General features: G+C 47.2%; 8 protein-coding genes across 8 annotated transcripts; 6 read left to right on the plus strand and 2 right to left on the minus strand.

Annotated features, from left to right (window-relative positions):
* Positions 1 to 554: 554 nt before the first annotated feature.
* Positions 555 to 1455, plus strand: LY89DRAFT_766367 (kinase-like protein; the record flags this gene model as incomplete). The annotated part of the gene is made up of 1 exon (XM_018221726.1): positions 555 to 1455. One exon carries the CDS (start codon positions 555 to 557, stop codon positions 1350 to 1352), a length of 798 nt encoding a protein of 265 aa, XP_018061604.1. The 3' UTR covers positions 1353 to 1455.
* Positions 1456 to 1834: 379 nt separating this feature from the next.
* LY89DRAFT_691728 (DNase I-like protein) lies at positions 1835 to 4368 on the plus strand. The gene is made up of 5 exons (XM_018216397.1): positions 1835 to 1902; positions 1952 to 1964; positions 2036 to 2081; positions 2131 to 2263; positions 2319 to 4368. The coding sequence occupies exons 1-5, from the start codon at positions 1863 to 1865 to the stop codon at positions 4049 to 4051; spliced, it is 1965 nt and encodes a 654-aa protein (XP_018061605.1). The 5' UTR covers positions 1835 to 1862; the 3' UTR covers positions 4052 to 4368.
* Positions 4369 to 5237: 869 nt separating this feature from the next.
* On the plus strand, positions 5238 to 6482 carry LY89DRAFT_691729 (Bromodomain-containing protein). The gene is made up of 2 exons (XM_018216398.1): positions 5238 to 5708; positions 5758 to 6482. Exons 1-2 carry the CDS (start codon positions 5673 to 5675, stop codon positions 6208 to 6210), a joined length of 489 nt encoding a protein of 162 aa, XP_018061606.1. The 5' UTR covers positions 5238 to 5672; the 3' UTR covers positions 6211 to 6482.
* Positions 6474 to 7972, minus strand: LY89DRAFT_725776 (uncharacterized protein; the record flags this gene model as incomplete). The annotated part of the gene is made up of 2 exons (XM_018219001.1): positions 6474 to 7335; positions 7404 to 7972. The coding sequence occupies 2 exons, from the start codon at positions 7970 to 7972 to the stop codon at positions 6474 to 6476; spliced, it is 1431 nt and encodes a 476-aa protein (XP_018061607.1).
* Positions 7973 to 8916: 944 nt separating this feature from the next.
* On the plus strand, positions 8917 to 9548 carry LY89DRAFT_742902 (uncharacterized protein; the record flags this gene model as incomplete). Its single annotated transcript, XM_018220890.1, has 2 exons — positions 8917 to 9278; positions 9401 to 9548. 2 exons carry the CDS (start codon positions 8917 to 8919, stop codon positions 9546 to 9548), a joined length of 510 nt encoding a protein of 169 aa, XP_018061608.1.
* A 20-nt stretch (positions 9549 to 9568) lies between these two features.
* LY89DRAFT_677879 (uncharacterized protein) lies at positions 9569 to 9916 on the minus strand (the record flags this gene model as incomplete). The annotated part of the gene is made up of 1 exon (XM_018213708.1): positions 9569 to 9916. One exon carries the CDS (start codon positions 9914 to 9916, stop codon positions 9569 to 9571), a length of 348 nt encoding a protein of 115 aa, XP_018061609.1.
* A 1290-nt stretch (positions 9917 to 11206) lies between these two features.
* LY89DRAFT_742903 (uncharacterized protein) lies at positions 11207 to 12809 on the plus strand (the record flags this gene model as incomplete). The annotated part of the gene is made up of 2 exons (XM_018220891.1): positions 11207 to 11681; positions 11734 to 12809. 2 exons carry the CDS (start codon positions 11207 to 11209, stop codon positions 12807 to 12809), a joined length of 1551 nt encoding a protein of 516 aa, XP_018061610.1.
* A 3344-nt stretch (positions 12810 to 16153) lies between these two features.
* LY89DRAFT_742905 (uncharacterized protein) lies at positions 16154 to 17151 on the plus strand (the record flags this gene model as incomplete). Its single annotated transcript, XM_018220892.1, has 5 exons — positions 16154 to 16379; positions 16430 to 16600; positions 16649 to 16861; positions 16910 to 16969; positions 17024 to 17151. The coding sequence occupies 5 exons, from the start codon at positions 16154 to 16156 to the stop codon at positions 17149 to 17151; spliced, it is 798 nt and encodes a 265-aa protein (XP_018061611.1).
* Between the last annotated feature and the right edge of the window lie 131 nt (positions 17152 to 17282).

Consider the following 17282-nt stretch of genomic DNA (forward strand, 5'->3'; position numbering starts at 1 on the left):
GAATAGGGGCTTCGAAGAAGCCTCGACACACGCTAAGTGTTCTAAGATTAAAGTCTTAGATCGGAGATTACACTCGTAAAGAAAATAAGGAGGCTGGTGCTTAAGCGAGGCGTAGCCGAAGCATTATGGGGTTCAACCCCTGACAAATTTTTTTATAAATAAAATTTTAATTTTATATTATATTTATCGTATTTCACGTTTTTATTAAAATATAAAATTATTAACAATTGGAAATAATAAATTCTACGCATTTTGCATTAAATAAATTATTTATTAAACGTTGTTGCGCTTATTAATAAATAAATTAAAGTTAGTGTGTTGAATGTCGGCAAAATATTAGTGGTCTTTGCCTGTCCCCCGACTGTACCCTGAAGCGACTGATACGCAGACTACATGCCCCTTGACTGAGAACCTAACATTCTCAAGGATTACCTATAAGCAATAGAGGACTTCCTTTATAACGTTCAAACATTTATTCTACCGCGCTCTTAGTCTTTTGTCGTTGTGAGCGAATTGGTTATCAAACCTCATCACTCACTCACTAAATCATCGCTATGTCCGTCGACGGAGAAATAGAAATGATTTACCAGTACTATCCTCCAGGTGTAAAGAAGGTTATTGCATCCGGAGGTAGTGCCTTTATTGGAGAAGTAGATGAATCTACAGTTCTCAAATATCCTCTGGCGCCTGGCAGAGAGGCAATTCGCACTGAGATCGAAAGAAAGCTTCTCGAAATCATCGGACCACACCCTCGAATCATCGGTTTCAAGGGCTTTTCAGACATGCGGATCTATCTTGAGCGCGCTGTGAATGGTACTCTCGCCCACCACTTACTTGAATCAGGCCTTCCGCCTCCTTCGACCCGCCAGCGATTATCATGGTGCCGGGAGGCTGCTGAAGCAGTTGCACACATCCACTCACGCCGGGTCCTTCATTGCGTCATTCAACCCACCAATCTTCTCCTCGACGACGAGTTCCATCTCAAGCTAGCAGACTTCCAAGGGAGACATTTATCAGAAGATGGGCAAGTCCTCCTAGACGGTTGGAGCGGTGAGCCGTGCAGGTTTTTCTGCCCTCGAAATGACTTCTTTGATGCTAATATTATAACCGACCTCTTTGCGCTTGGGTGCAATTTCTATTTCATCATGATGGGCCACGCTGTTTTCCCTGATATCAAGGATGGAGAGGATGGGTTTCGAGAGAAAGTGGCCGCCAGGTTCGAGAAGCAGGAGTTCCCACAAGACTTTCACGCTTGTAGTACTGTCACGCTTAACTGCTGGAAAGGGCTCTATGGTGCTGCTGGCGAGGTAGTTGAAGAAATCAAGGCTTTGGAACAAAAACTCGAAGATTGAGGCCGATGGGGGTAATGGATCTCCGAGAGTCAAGTTTGGGGATGTAGTTAGGTGGGTTGGGTGTTTGGCATTGTATGTTTCCGGACCTGCTATCAGTGAGGGATTTCGTGAGCGTTGGCGAGGTTTATATTCATGATAGTTCATGGGGTAGTGGGAGGATGAGTGGGTTGAGCTAAGGGTATCTCTAGATTAGATTGGTCTTATGTTGCTTTGGGAATTGCGGGCAAATCGTTGATTCTTTCATCAATATCCCTAGGCGCGCAAATTCCGATTCCCGCCTCGAAGACATTCTATAAAAATAGAGTTATTATTAAACTGAATATGATGACGATTTTTGGAAGACGCATCAATTGGAGACGACACGTTCCACTGCCGAGTCATACCTCAGGCACTTAGGCCAGCGAAGCGGACCGCTCAGGCATCCACATTATTTTAAGGCACGAAAGGAGCCTTTTTTCTGCTATGACATCATCGTTTCATACCGTCGAATCGAGCAGTAGATACATGAAGATGGATGAGAGACGGGGACTTCGAATCACTACATGGAATGGCAAGTAATGAAGTCCATGAGCATGTCAGGTGTGGCTAATTAGAAGCAGTGAACGGGATCAGGTGGGGAAATCATCCTCGTGCTCTTCCGCCTGGAGTGGGGAGATCAAACTCAAAGACTGAACTTGAACCAGGAATCCATTTGGATACCAACCATGGCGTCAAGAAAGGACGTTTGCGGTATGGCAACCTGTCGTCACTGCAACGTTTTACTCACACTGTAATATAGGCAATGTTCGAAATTCTAGAAGCGGATATTGTGATAATGCAGGAGACCAAAATCCAACGAAAAGACCTTCAAGATGATATGGTTCTCGTCCCAGGTTGGGACGTGTATTTCAGCCTTCCTAAGCATAAGAAAGGTGTGAAGCAGCATTTGAAGCATGAATCATGCAACAGCTGACTTTTGATGCATAGGATACTCTGGTGTGGCCATCTATACCCGCAACTCTGCCTGTGCTCCTCTTCGTGCAGAAGAAGGTATCACAGGCATTCTGACCCCACCCAACTCCACCACAAGTTTCTTCGACCTCCCAAAAGAGCAGCAGATTGGCGGCTATCCAACCTCAAGCCAACTTTCCGATTGCTCTCTAGATGCTACTACACTCGATTCCGAGGGTCGTTGCGTCATTCTCGAATTTCCAGCATTTGTCCTTATCGGAACATACTGTCCAGCAACTCGCGATGAGACTAGGGACGAGTTCCGGATCGGTTTCCTTAATGCTCTAGATGCCAGAGTTCGAAATCTTGTGGCGGCTGGGAAGAGGGTCTTTTTGACAGGCGATCTGAATATCATCAGGGACGAGATGGATACCGCTCATGCATCGGAGCAGCTGAAGAAGCAGGATATAACCCTTGAACAATACATCTCAACACCAGCTAGGAGACTGCTTAATCAGCTTGTCTTTGGTGGGAGAGTCATTGGCGAGAGAGACGAAGGCAGGGAGAGATCTATTATGTGGGATATCTGCCGAGAATTCCATCCAACCCGTAAAGGCATGTTCACCTGCTGGGAACAGAAGATCAATGCTCGTCCGGGAAATTTTGGCTCAAGGATTGATTATGTACTCTGCAGTGAAAATTGGAAGGATTGGTTCAGCGAGTCCAACATCCAAGAAGGCCTTATGGGTTCTGACCACTGCCCTGTTTATGTCATTCTCAAAGAGAGAGTTCTGATCGAAGGAAAGGAGGTTCACATCAAAGACATCATGAGTGATGGCATGTTTAAGGAGGGTATTCGACAGCAAGAGTGGTCAACCAAAAATCTCCTACCTATGTCGGCCAAGCTCATACCAGAGTTCGACCGTCGTCGGAGCATCAAAGACATGTTTAGCAAGAAACCTTCTCTGCTGAAGGGCGGCTCTTCTATCTCGAATGACACGCAAGAGTCATCCGTGAAGGGTGATGGCACTTCGACAGAGGAAGGCTCAACATTGAACACAGACCCCGCGATCGTGGGGGAGCAGACTAATTCACGAGACGAGCCTACAAAAGTTCAACCAAGATCACAAGTCCCAAGTCCTGAAAATATTGGGATTCACACGCCCCATGTGAAGTCACCACCGGATGCACAGCCTCCCAAAGGCACTAAACGGATCATCAAGACACCCTTTGCCACAACCCAACCACAGAAGAAAGGAAAGTCCCTATCGAGTTCCAAAGCAACAGGCTCGGCGAAAAGCCAGCCTGGTAAAGGCCAGAGCAGCCTCAAGGGGTTTTTTAAACCAAAGCAGCCACAAGTTGATGGGACGACTGACGCAGAAAGCATCGTATCTAGCAATGTATGCGAATCAACGAGAACACCCACATCCGCATCTGCAACTCCAACCCCGATTCCTCTTGTTGCCGACATGCATCCTGAATCTTCTAAGGATTTGACCCCAAAGAAGTTCAACCCTGACAATGAAGACAGCGTCATCGACCCGATAGTTGCAAAAGAAAGCTGGTCAAGATTGCTAGGAAAGCGGATTGTTCCTCGCTGCGAGCACAATGAACCTTGCATCAGTCTTGTCACAAAAAAAGCTGGCGTCAATTGTGGTAGATCATTCTACATGTGTCCCAGACCAATTGGACCATCTGGTCAGAAGGAGAAGAATTCCCAGTGGCGTTGTGGTACATTCATATGGAGTAGCGATTGGACTGGAGATTGATGGTAGCTTTAGCTGCTTGATTGGAGTTCCCGCTCTGTCCTAACATTATAGCTTCTAGCTGCGATGATTTAATCTAAACCTCGACCACTGGCTCCCTCAAGTAAGTATTGCCATGCTCCATTTTCTTCATTTCCCAACACCGAGACTTCCTAGGACTTTTGCTAGGTTCTCTGGTCCTCCGATGGCATTGATTACTCTACTCCACATCGTCCAAACCATTTGAAATCGCGGTAAAGCGATTGGAAATAAGATCGCGGACTGGTATAACCATGGTGGAATATGGCGACATAATTCGAAGCAGCAATCTGTAAGTGACAGATGCAAATCCAACTCATCGCAAGCCACTATGTCAGGAAGTCTTCGGTGTGATACGATCAATTCTCTTGCCATTGCTGAGTGTGCCATAATGAATGTATCAAGACCAAGCTACTTTTCCCCCCTTTCCTCCTCCACTCGTCCCCTCCGAAGAAAACCCAAGGCGCATGACAGCTCTTCCTCCGCACAAGCATACCTCCCAGTGTCTTGGTCATCAAGATTGCTTTGCTGCAATGCAGGTTCCTCTGCCCATCCATCAGTCCTTCTCGACCAGTCTATTCTGTGCACTTACCATGCCATCCTAGTTCTCCATCTCGTAAATCCTAGCGCCTTTTGCTCCTGGCCCATGTATTGATTCAAATCTTCGCAAGTTCGGGAATAGCGTTGAGCCACGAAGCTTTCGGGGGAGCTTGCAGGAGATCAGCATGGGGCAGGATGGATCGCTGTACCAGCAACGCATGAGCCGAGGCCCATCTATGAAGACCCAGAACGCTTCTGTAGCCTCCGCAGGAACTCCTCCTATTATCTGGCACGACTTTCGAAATCGAGAGTTTCACAGGCCTGGTGAGGTGCGCAATCAAGATCTCGAGCCTTCGAATCTAAGAAGGGCGATTTCAAATATAATGACAAAGGCAGCTACTCCCGGCATACAAGACAGCAATCCGAGCATCCGGCTCACCGGCTCACCGGCTCAGCCTCGGATGAGAAACTTGAGGAGTTCAAAGATCGTAAGATTACCATCGGAACGGAAGACGCGGAAAAGATCGTCGAGGATTCGCTGAAAGCAGTCCGTGTCTCGGAAAAAGAAGTCCTAGTTCAGCAGCAAGAACCGTCAGCGCGTGCACTCACAGAGAGGACAGAAGCCTTTGAAAGCTCTTCCGCGACTGGCAGTCTTCAAGAACAAAGACTTGGTCATTGTTCCCAAGAACACGGCATGATCCACAATTTCTATACCAAGGCTTTCATACTAAATCCAAGGGGTATATTTGGCCTTGGACGCGTCCAGGTTGATGAGAGAAGTCCATTCAATCTTCTCCCCTGGTCCATAGCAAGGGACCTCGATCTGATCCTGTATTCCGATAGGATATCGGCAATAATGGATGATTGCCGACCACCGTGTTCAGACCAACCAATACTGCCAGTTCACCATTCGAGTAGCGGGCCTTGACACGACGATTAATGCTGGCGTGATCTCCGGGCTAAACACAAGAAATCCCGCGACATTGCAAAGTCGCAACTAGATAAAAACTCTCACGGCGCCACCTACTTCTTGGATCGTAATGCATTAGGGGACCCGGCATTCGATATGTGCCATCAACAGTCAGAGCCTAATGGGGAGCAAGTAAGTACAGCCACTGTTTTTAGAACATGCTGATGATTGTCATTTCAAGGCATTCTCCAGTTCCTACCACACGGACAGCCAGGAGCATTCTGCGCTCAGCCCCGCCAAGTCCCAAACGAATGGAGTGCAGACTGCAATGACGAAGCGTCAAGCCAAAGACCTTGCCAATACCTTGAACGATATTAGCCGGACTCAAGCTGGTCAGAGTTTCAAAGCACCGGTCGAGCAGCTGTGGCCTGGTTGTGCGGACGCATATGCTGCTAAGATTCCTAACCCGGTTGACCTCAGCATTATCGAGTTGAAGGTGAAGAATAATGCATATCAATCTATGGATGACTTAAGAGCCGACGTTATTCTTCTCTACCAAAATAGTGTAGACTTCAACGGTATCGATCACATAGTCACCAGCGCTGCTCTTGAAGTTCGAGACACGATCCTCAAAGCAATTAGTGACATGGAGGAAGGCAAATGGAGCACGAGGGCGTCAGTCAGAGGTGTATAGGTGTTTGGGAGATGGTATTGCGGAGTATCCACAGGCTGTGGAGCTAAAAAAGCTCTTCCACAGGCTGTGGAATACCCAGCGCATCTTGCCAAAATCTTTTCGGGCGTTGATAAACTTTTATTTATTGTCAGGTTTCTGTGTTCTAGGCTTCATGTTGACTTTACTCGGATTTTGGTGATGAGGGCTGATTTTATTCTGTTCAAATTTGCACCTACCTGTTATTTTGTTTTTCAATAGATACATCAATTACACCATTCAAGACCTTAGTACCTCAACCGACGCTTTTGCCTTGCAGTTGTGTTATTCTTTGCACGTCGTTTCCTCTTCCGACGATCCGCCCTTCCAAAAACAGCATTCAAACCTTGAAATGCGATCAACTTTTCCGTACAATAAGGGGAGCCACTGATGTTACATGATTCGTTGACCCCTTGACGCGGCTTTATACTGAATTTACCATCATGTAATTCGATATGTTTAGAGAAGTTTCCGTCCCTGTCCCAAAATGATGGGTCATCAATATCTCCTGGGATTATGCGTTCGTTAAGGTAGAAAGCAGCAGATGCTTGAGTGAGTTGTTGAATGAGAGTCTGAAAAGCTGGATCACTCTGCCGAATCCAGCAGCGGATAAAGCCACTTGCACGTGTTGCACCATGGTGAGCAACAGGTAAAGTCTCTAATTTAAAGTAAAAGAGACACGAGATAGCAGACCTGGCAATGTTATCAATGGCTTTCATGATCGTTACACCCTTGCACGGGGTTGACTGTAGATCCCGCATCTGTTTGATATTTTCCAAGCGAGGCTCGACGTCACTGAATTCGAAGTCGACTCTATGGTACCGAGGATCTTCGTTATACAGTCTTCTAATATCTCGATCACGCATCTTCTCCGAAAACATTCTCCAAAGTCGGGGTGACGCTCTATTCCGCCAGAAGTTCCCCGGGGTTACCGTCGTATTCTCCGCTACAGGCGTTCTGCCCGTCCCCAGCGACACCACAAAGTCTGGGGTTTTCCCTGCTGGAAAAAGAGCCGGTGCTTCGGCCAGAGCCGCAATCAAAGGGTCATTTTGGAGGGGTCCTGCATCTTGGAAGATACCTACACCTTCGATATCTTTTGGGGGAAAGAAGCTGGCCTTGCATTAGCATATTTGAACGCTTGAATTTGGGAAACTTCATTCCAATTATTAAGCACACACATTTGCCGACAATACCAGTCATTTCGTCCACTCAAGGATCGACATTCGGCTGAGAGGGTGTTGAGTTCCGACAGAGCATTTTGGTGCTGAGTGTACAACATCTCGTACGACTTGGCGTAGTCAGAGTGAGCCCTCCTCTCATCTTCAAAGGCGTTCTGAAGCGCATGGCACACCCCCATTCTCGTCCACAACACTTGACGGCAGGCGTCCATAGCATGGCAAACTCCCGCCATATGGTTCCCAATGATCTCGACATCAACATCCGTGAAACGAATCTGTTGAAGCAGAGGTTGCTGGGGGAGCTGATTATCAAACGGTTGTTGAACCTGAGCCTCTGGTTGCGGAAGCTGATTACTGAAGGGTGGCCGCTCCGAGTGCTGCTGCGCAGCTACCTGCCGGCCACTTCTCAGATGCATTGGCAGCCCTGGAGGATATTTTGGAAGAACGTTCTGAACTCCTTCTTTGGCAGTGTTGTTTGCTTCATCGGAGTACGGCGGCAGGCCGTCATGTGAAACTTCGGCTTGTGGCTGAACACTTGCACCTGCGTCGAGGCTAGAGAATTGGCTCATTTTGTGTACAGTGCTGTGCTATGGAACTAAAATCGAGTAATACAGGGAATGAATTTCTTGGTACAACAATATCGTATGTTGACGGTTCAAAAGTTCTTGTTCGGTCAAGTTCGACGAATGTCAAGCGTCTCATATATTCGTGCACCTGTATCTACTGCGCCGGAACTCCCACACCCGTTCGCACATTTCCTCTCCTACCCCGCTCGCAGATTATGCAAGATAGACTTTTCTTGCAGCTGCTCGTGAATAGATGTGCTATTATGGGCTCCATGCAATGTCCAGGGATGTGGTTGGACTTTACTTAGCGCTAAATAAGGCCGGCCCAAACTTCGGGACTATGTGCCATGCACCTGGCGTGGTTGGACAAGGTATGTACTTCTGGCATCATGATTCTCCTCCAGACAAAAATATATGTTGGTGTTCTCAGAATAAATCCACTGCGCCCTACCTTTGAGTAGTGCCTTCCTTATTTGAATTACCGCTTCTCAAAGCACTCGACCAAGACCACTACGTTTGACAATGTCGAACGCACAGGTGCTATATCTTAACAACCTGATCTGCAAGAAGCTTACACGTGATGAAGACCTTATCTACCGGGCTCTCATGCATGCTAAGCTGTTGGTCAGGCTGCGGCCATATGCCGAGAGAGCTGATCAAGAAATGCTTGCTACTCGGCTGGCATTATCAGCCGCAATTAGAGAGACCCGAAGTTGGCTTGGGAAAAGTTCTGAATTTAGAATGTTTAATTTTGAAAGCCGATTATCTGCACGAGGTACCAGGCAAAGGAGGCTTCCGTATCATGACCAGGGCTTGGAAATAGTTGAGCATATAGGAAGGTAACGCAATGAGCTCGTTTCAAGTTTTATTGGGTACTCTAAGCCACTTCCAAACAGACATTAAGTCCTAGTATAAGAGTGTATAAAGCAGTGAATTCTCCAATCTTCATGTCCAGCGCCATAGATTACGCCCCAATGTACCCGATGTCCCAGCAGGCCCTGCCTTATGCTCAACCACCTGAAGATTGGCAACTACCAACAGAGACCCTTGGACGCCAGACACCTTTAAGTCAACCGCTATTTCAAGGTCAACAATCCCATTTGCAGGCTTACGACCCTTTTCAAGGATACGACTGGGGGCCGCAAGACCCCAACACGGCTCTGGATCTTCTTGCACTGGCTGCTCTGGACCCTGAACTGCCGCCAGTACCAAAGGAACACGCTGTCTCCGCAGAAACCGATTCCCGTATTGCTCAATTAGAAGCCCGAATCAAAAGACTAGAAGGGACAATGAAGGAGCAGTTGATTGAGTATGTGCCCTGACCTCGAGAAGAAATGATGCTAATGGTATTGGAATTAATAAGTTCCGAGCAGAAAACAAGGTACAACCCCCGACACTCTGTCTTTGAACGTATTTTGATTTTAATTTCAGGTTTTTGGAGGGAGTCGAACTTTACGTGGACAAGTTGATGGAATGGGCAAAGCTTTCCAAGCGAGTAGTTGATAATTTCATAGCAGATATTAAAGTAGCAAAGGAATCGCTTGGAGGAAATGAGGGACGCGGAGATGGAGCAGTTTGAATTTTCTTAGCCCTCAATGATTAGATCCAAGACCCATTACCAGATGCTGCCCCTTGCTTCTCACGCACATGCCAGAATGCGAGCCAAGCTCTATCTGCTGCAACTTCTTCACTGCAGCACGCTTCAAGTGCCCTTTGCATTTCATTCGCGGCTCCTTCGATCTCACGTAGCAGAAAGGCCACGCGTGCCGACTTTTCTCGGTGACGGGTAACGTGCTGTTCCAACCAGGAATTCTCCAGCGTCAGGCGCTCTAGACACTCCCATTGCTGTGCATGCTGGAACTCATCAAGTCTATTCATCAACGAATTCATGGAATACCCATCCTCTTCGTGGAACTGCAACGGAGCTGTGTTGATTTCAGGATCCATCTTGCCTAGAGATGGAGCTCGAGCTTGAGACACAAACTTATAGTCATTCTATCCAAAGTCCTGGTTTTAGAATAGGGGGGGGGTTATTTTAAATGTTTCTATTAATAAACAATAACAGGAAGTAAAAATACAAAACGCAAATTCTCGTATATAATTTGAACCAGCGCGAGCCAAAGTCTTCAGTTCCTTACGCCGTTCTGAATAATCATCATGATTTTTGGGTTCACAATCACAACGAAGCAAGCCAAAGGGCAGGAAAGTAGCAAACGGCTTCTGGGTGTTACCTTTATGATAACACGTGGGACGAGGCCTCAGGCTGTACAGAGTCGGCAATTTATACCGCGATGTGTATACCACGTCGAAAACACCTTGACCAAAGTCGAGGCAGGGACAACGGAGGAGGAAATTGAACTTGAAAAAGTAATGCATTAAAGTTTTCTAATATCTAATTACCCTTAACAGTCTATTATTATTTATACTACATCAAGACGAGGAAAATGAGGAAAATACACGATGATACAAAACTGGGTGCAATGAAAGAACTTCCTCCACTACTACTGACTAATTTTGCAATGGACTCCTTCTCTACCGATGCCGTTGGTGCTGGGACTGTACTACTGACATTTGTAGACTGTGTTTGTGCCCAAGTTGATGTCATGTTGCACGTACTGCTTACAGAGCTGATTTGAGCCAAGCTGGTTGGCGTGGCAGATTGAAATGAGGTCATCGATTCTGAAGGAGGATCTGGCGACGATGTTATATATTCAGTATCAGAGCCTTCGGCACCTGTAGCTGAACTTGACACCTGCAACGATCTAGATTCCAGAGAGACAAAGTCAACTGTCGCAACTCCTACAGCGTTGCCCACCTGAATTGTTATGATGGCTATCGCTTCCACCAATGCTACCTCAATAGTGGAGATATTTGTGATGTTTGATGTGGTTTGTAGTGTTCTGTTCTGATCAGCTGCAACTTGTTCAGTTACATTGTTGCTATGGTGGGCAAGGCACAAGTGACAGTATGTACTAATCAATACAATTGGGATGAACATCGTGAGTGATGATGAGTGATGGCAGCGGAGTATACGCTGCAAAGCGAGACTAACTCCAAATAATATATATGCTCATCAAATGTTATTTCGAGACCAAGAGGAGGCACCCGTTTGGGACCCTTGTGCGCGTTTGTTAGCTATAACAGGATTGTTGTGATCTAATTTGGTAAATTATAGCTATTTTGGGCTCCGGTTAGGTATATAGCTTAAGATCAAACGTCTTTCATTTTTTCTAGACAATGAGTGATAATATCGACGTTGGACTCCAAGCTTTATTTGACACAGAACCAGAATTTGATAAACAAGTTCCACGGAAAGCAATGGCATCTCTTGACCCGAAAGATTCTTTGGGTGGGGGTGGTTTTGGTAGGGCGAAAGTTAACGATTATGGCGGATACACTCCAGAGGCCACGCCAGAGCCCAATCCGTCTAAGACCAGTACAGAGACCGAACCAGAAATCACGGTTACAAGAGTAGATGATGACGATGATGATATAGTTGATCATGACCCTGAAATGATTCAGCGAGCACAAGCATTGCAAAGAGTGAGCTCTACCAAAAATAAGAAGAAGATACTAAACTTGCCGTCGGACTGGAGCTCGGCGAGTATATCCACACCAGAGGGCAAAGAGCAAGCTCTCGCTGCTTACCAAGCAACCATCCTCCTCATTCACCCTAAGCTCTATAGAAAGACATCCGATCACGAATTTCTAAGTAAGTCTCAATTCATTATATCATATAATAATCTGTGCTGACAATGGTGCAGAAGTGAACGGCGCCGCCCTTTCATACGGTGTTCCTATGGAATATTTAGACCTCATCTCCAATTGGGATGGCCAGGGTCCACTTCCTCGGCCTGCAGGCAGCGGCTTTCCCACTCCAAACGGGACAATTTTGAAGATCCTTTACGAAGCAACGGACTACATGCAGCCCTTGTGGCTAGACCCTAGCAACTTGACTGTTCTTCAGGCATTGTCGAAACTCAATGAGAGGATTCAAGCACAAAATGAAAAGGACGGCAATACCCGTGATAATTGTATCATTGATTGTGGGACAATCGGCTCTGCTTACCTCAACGGAAAGCCCATACGTGATGCTCTCCTTCACGATCTCAATAACCTTTCCTTGATGATGCAATGGAAAGAGTGGCAAGATAAAATGAATAGCTTCACGAATGAACGCAAATACCCAAATTGGACACCACCCACCCCAACTAAGGACGAACTAAACAACGTGAACGAGGCAGCGGCCCAAGCTGAAGCGCAAATATCAGCGCAAGCGGCAGCGGCAGCAGCCCAAGCCGAAGCGCAAAGACTAGCGGAAGAGGCAGCGGCTAGGAAAGCAGGTCAAACGCTCAATGCTGGCGGAAGTAGTGATACCCAATATCCCTGGAACACACTTGTCACTACAGATGGGCGTCGAGTAATCGCAGGGCGACAACACACGAAGTTAGGAGAAGATCAAGGTAGAAGCACATTGATTGTCGCTTCCAAATTAGGTCCAGATCCAATATACGACTTGATTTCGGGAACGTCAATCAAGGCAGAAGAGGAAATTAGGTTTTTCGCCATGCTAGGTATCAAGCGGTTAGCAGAACGAAGGAGCAACGGCGAGAAAGCAAAGACATGGACGTGGAGGGACAAACCCAACTTCATCAAGTTTCTTTGGTGTACGAAGGGGCGGCGCATCATGGCAACATTTGGGAAAGGGACCAAGGCTGCTGACACTTTGTGCTGTATAGAAATGGCAAGCGGGATAGAGATTTGCACAAGATCGGATTTTGGTGATATCTTGGGGAAAGGCCGAGCGGACAAGGAGATTACCGTGTACTGTGAAAGGTAAAATATCTCGGTTCCATGGAAGGTGGAAGCAGAATTCGACTGGGTGCCAAAAGATTTGAAAATGGAATATGCTCGAAGAGTGACCGGGCAAACATCGATACCGGCGGCAGCAGCAGCAGTTCCGGGGACAGTCCCCAATCCTGAAATGACAGCGTTTCTTGTGAAGATGGACCAAATGAGTGCGCTGGTATCAGGCCTTGTGGCGAAAGTCGCCGAGATGGAAACTCTTGGTCCGTCATTGGCTAAAATCGCTTTAGTAGTACAGGCTCTAGAGGAGCGAATGGGGATTTGATCGTTTCTTTTGTAATTGGGTTGTCTAGTAGATAGAATTGGAGTTTTTGATTATCCTGTGCAGTTCCAACTAACCTTGAGACACCAGTCTTCTTCGTCAACCTCGAGTTTAATCTTCAGCCATAAGGAAACCCTTACACTGAATAAGAAAATCAAGCCTTCGACTGCACTCTTGCGCTCGTGACCAAGCTTCGTCGGCGGCGCTCTCGATTGTTCTGACCTGATGGCCTCCATGATTCACGAAGATAGCCAGCGCTACGTCCGCTTCGGTCCTCGTACTCGTGATGATACTATCGATGTGGAAAGTCGCTGGTGATGATTTTTCCCTAACCGAGGTTAGACTTGGCAATTGTGAGTCTATTTCGAATGTCCCTGTCTGGTAGTCGAGTCCAACAGGATCTGCTAACATCGTTAGGTTACTCTTGGTGGTGGAGGTTAATTTTACCGGTTAAGACCCTCGCACAGTTCTGACTATCGAGTGCATTCCAAGCTTGCTGATTTGGCGTAATAAAGATTGGTGGACATTCTGCGTCAGACGTGACAGTTTGTTCGCCAGTCTGAAAGCCTTCTATGTCGGCAGGAACGGAAGGCCAACTAGATGACGGGACAAGGGCAGAAGCCCTACTTGACTCGAAATTGGGAGTCGAGATGCGGGCATGAGGAAAGACGAACTTTCAACATATGTATCTTGGTGAATTGATGTGTTCATTTTGCCTTGCATCTTTTAGTTAAATCAGCAACGTTGGAGGGAGAGATCATGCACCTGCGTCCGGTCCACGACAAACGTTTTGTTCACAGCCTTGATAATTTGTTGGAGCCTAGGGTGACTGCGTCATGTTTGGGGAGTGTTTCATCCGACCAGCTTCCTGAGCTTCGTCGGCCGTGAAAGAGGGGACAAAGGGAAAGTGTTGTTTGTTCTAGACAGAACTTTGCAGGAACGCTGGATCAACGGTTGCTTCGACATTGAGAGCTTTGTTAAGTGCCAGATGACTTCCTTGAGTGGGTAGCGTCATCGTACACGTGAAGAAGTACTTGAGAGATCTTGCTGGGTAATAGGGTAACCATGATCAGTTTCGACGCACAACGAGGAAGTGCCACATATAAATACACGACGGATTCGAATGACACATCCTTTCCCAAGCATTTGCGTCCATCAACTGTCAGCTATACAAGCATTGAGACTGGTCCTGGCAAGGCAGATTCAAGCGTCCATAGGGCAAACGAGGTCTACGTCTCGCATAAATTCGCAGCCGAGTATGCCCACCCTAGCAAATTCAGGAGTCGCCTCGCTTACAGTATCTCGAGTACCATTGAATGCGTTCTACCCCTTTAATTTGAGAACCACACTCAGTTTGTGATGACTTTTTACTGAGATTCTTAACGATCCCATGGCTTAAGTGCGAAACTCTATATGCCTGACCAGAGTTACTTGAACACCCTGTTTTAAATTGCGCGCTGGCGAATTCATGCTGAGATGGATCAACTCCAAAAGCCGCAAAGTGGAACCGGTCAATGATACCAACATCTTCGGACTACTGACATGGTCTCATCGGTCACGGCAAGAAGGAACACATTGAAATCAGGCTGACTATGTTGTATTTGCCCCTCTGGTCATCTGGGCTTTCTGATCTCGAAAAGTCCGAATTCATGCACTCCCAAGGCAGATCACCAACAATCTCGAGATGCCTAGCTGTGACCCCTCCACTTCCATGCTCTTGATTTTGTTCTTGGGACATTGTCATCATCATGCCTTTACAAAAAGATTGTGGATCAAGGCAGACCAAGCGGGTCTTGGTCGTCTGGCTCGATCATTCCACTAACCTTCCCACGGAATCTCAACATCTGAGACCACAGTTTGATCCTCCCGCAAACTATAGACTGGTGCTGGTGGCTACAGCTCGTATACCGCATCAAGTTAGTCAGCTTGTTGTATTTTTGCACGGACTGGATCGTGGAAGTAGCCTCTTCGGCAACTGACCAATGCTTTCCTGAATACAATTCAACGTCACTCCTGGGCAGCTGAGATCCGGCCTGCCGTCAGCTCTACTGAGTCCATCAATGCATCATGCACTGGTGAAATCATGGCTCATTTATATTGCATAATGTTGGCCACATGATGGTATCTTTGCATGGGATTGGATCGTGGAAGCAGCCTCCTCGGCCGCGGATCAATACTTTCCTGAATACAACTTGATGTCACTCCTGGCTAGCTGAGATATAACCGGCCGTCAGCTGTGCTGAGCCCATCAATGCATCATGCACTGGTGAGATAATGGCTCACTCACGTTGGTTTGTGTGCTTCATCCTTGTGTGTCAACGTAGTCCGAAACCCCATCCTCACTGCGGCTGATGCATCACACGTTGGTTCTTGTCTTGTTGCTCATGCAAAATGCAAGTGTGCCCGATACTAGGCATTCTTTAGTTCCTTCGCAATTCGGGACGCGTGAGTCAGTCGTTCAGCCAAGTTAACTTGAATCCGGAGGTAAGAGCCTCGTTCATAAAGCTGCCGTATCTCCCCTCCAGAGACACCACAATCCCTTATACCTTACTGATCATCACTTCGCATCGATTCTGCAAGATGGCAATCCCTCGTGCATTAAGATCTGGACTGATTCGCCCTTCAACCTCCGTGCTGACTCTGCCCAAAGCAGTAGCAGCAGCGTTTCCAAAGGCAAACTCTCCAACTACCACTGCCGGGTCCCAGGACCAGTCTCTTTCAACCCCTGCAGCCTCCAGCACCACGGCCTCTGTGGACCTTTCGAGATCGACTCTTTCGGTTCCGGCGACGAGCAACAGCCACGAGCCTCACCAGCATGAAGACTGTCAACCAACTATGGTATCACCGTGCAGCCAGATTTCCAATGTTTCGCCAGCGCCATGCCCAGATCATGATCATAATCAGAATACTACATCAGACACCGTGGAGCAACCTGGAGTTCTTTGTGAACTGGTTCCGAAGGCTTGGATAGCCAGCGTAGTGGGAGCACCACACCTATCCAAGGTAGCAGCACCGTTTCCGAGGCTATTGGCAGCACATCTCACCATCCCACCCTCATGGGTTCTCAAGGTCGTGAAATTTCAGACGACCATCCCCCACCCAACAACTATGCAACACAAGAATTACCCCAAGCTCAGACCACTGCTACTACAAACAAAGGCTCTGATCTTGATCATGGTCACCCGCCCGGTATTCCTTGCGCGGCTGTGCAGAAAACGCCTGAGCGGCGCTCACCTCAGGTAGCTATCAAAGCGGAAGTCCTTACTTTTCCTTTTCATAAAGGTACTCCTCGCTTCGCTTCTTTTGGTGAATCGCTGCTAACTTCCCTCTAGATGTTGATTTGATTGACCTTACCATGGATTCGGATTCCGAGTTAGAAGTCGAGGAAATTGCAAACCCTGCTTTGCGAGTGCGCACACCCCAACCAAATATCTTGAGCCTTCCCACGAGACAAGTAGCTTTCGTGGCCAAAAATTCGGAGCCAAAGGTGGAGGATAAAAACTGTAAGTGTCTTTACTTCACGCCACAGATCCCCTCTGACTTTCTTCCAGTCTCTCCTCGCCCGGAGCCTCATACTTCAGCTGAAGTAGTAAACTCTGAGGCCGTACAGAAGAATACTTCTGGATTAAACACAGTAGGCCACAGAAGTAGACCGGAAAAAGCGTCCCTCGCTACCTCTCTCGAAGAACCTGAAGTGGTGGAAACTCATGTTCCAACTGGTGCGGGAAAGAGGAAGGCGAGTAGTCCTACCACAGGTAGCAAACGTTCGTGACTCTACCCTTTGCTGTGTCTTGATGTTAACTCTGAGACAGGCCACCAAGTCCCATTCTCGCACACGGCGAGACAAGTCACTCCTGATGCCAAAGCTCAGAGTAGGTCTTTATATATTTGTTACAAGATCACGACTAACACGCATTGCCCTATAGTCTTGTCAACATCAAGTCCTTCCCCAGATCCTGGAGCCTCTTCAGTCCTCCAGGAATCCAATCAACCGTCATCATTAAAGCGACCAAAGTTATCGTTTATGAGTCAAATAATCTGGCTATCCCTGTAACAACTTCTTTAGACTCGACGATCAACAACCTCGACACTAACACCGACACGCCAACAATGTGGGGCAATAACACTACTTGCTTAAAATATTAAAAATTATTTTTAACATAATTTACGCTTACTTTGCCACAA

Source organism: Mollisia scopiformis, assembly GCF_001500285.1.
Source record: "Mollisia scopiformis unplaced genomic scaffold LY89scaffold_37, whole genome shotgun sequence".
Lineage (NCBI taxonomy): Eukaryota > Fungi > Ascomycota > Leotiomycetes > Helotiales > Mollisiaceae > Mollisia > Mollisia scopiformis.

Coding starts and splice junctions, on each gene's coding strand:
- LY89DRAFT_691728 (XM_018216397.1), top strand. CDS start 1,863: ATGGATGAGAGACGGGGACTTCGAATCACTACATGGAATG. Junction 2,082..2,130: donor GTCAAGAAAGGACGTTTGCG/GTATGGCAACCT, acceptor ACTGTAATATAG/GCAATGTTCGAAATTCTAGA. Junction 2,264..2,318: donor CCTTCCTAAGCATAAGAAAG/GTGTGAAGCAGC, acceptor TTTGATGCATAG/GATACTCTGGTGTGGCCATC.
- LY89DRAFT_691729 (XM_018216398.1), top strand. CDS start 5,673: ATGTGCCATCAACAGTCAGAGCCTAATGGGGAGCAA. Junction 5,709..5,757: donor CAGAGCCTAATGGGGAGCAA/GTAAGTACAGCC, acceptor TGTCATTTCAAG/GCATTCTCCAGTTCCTACCA.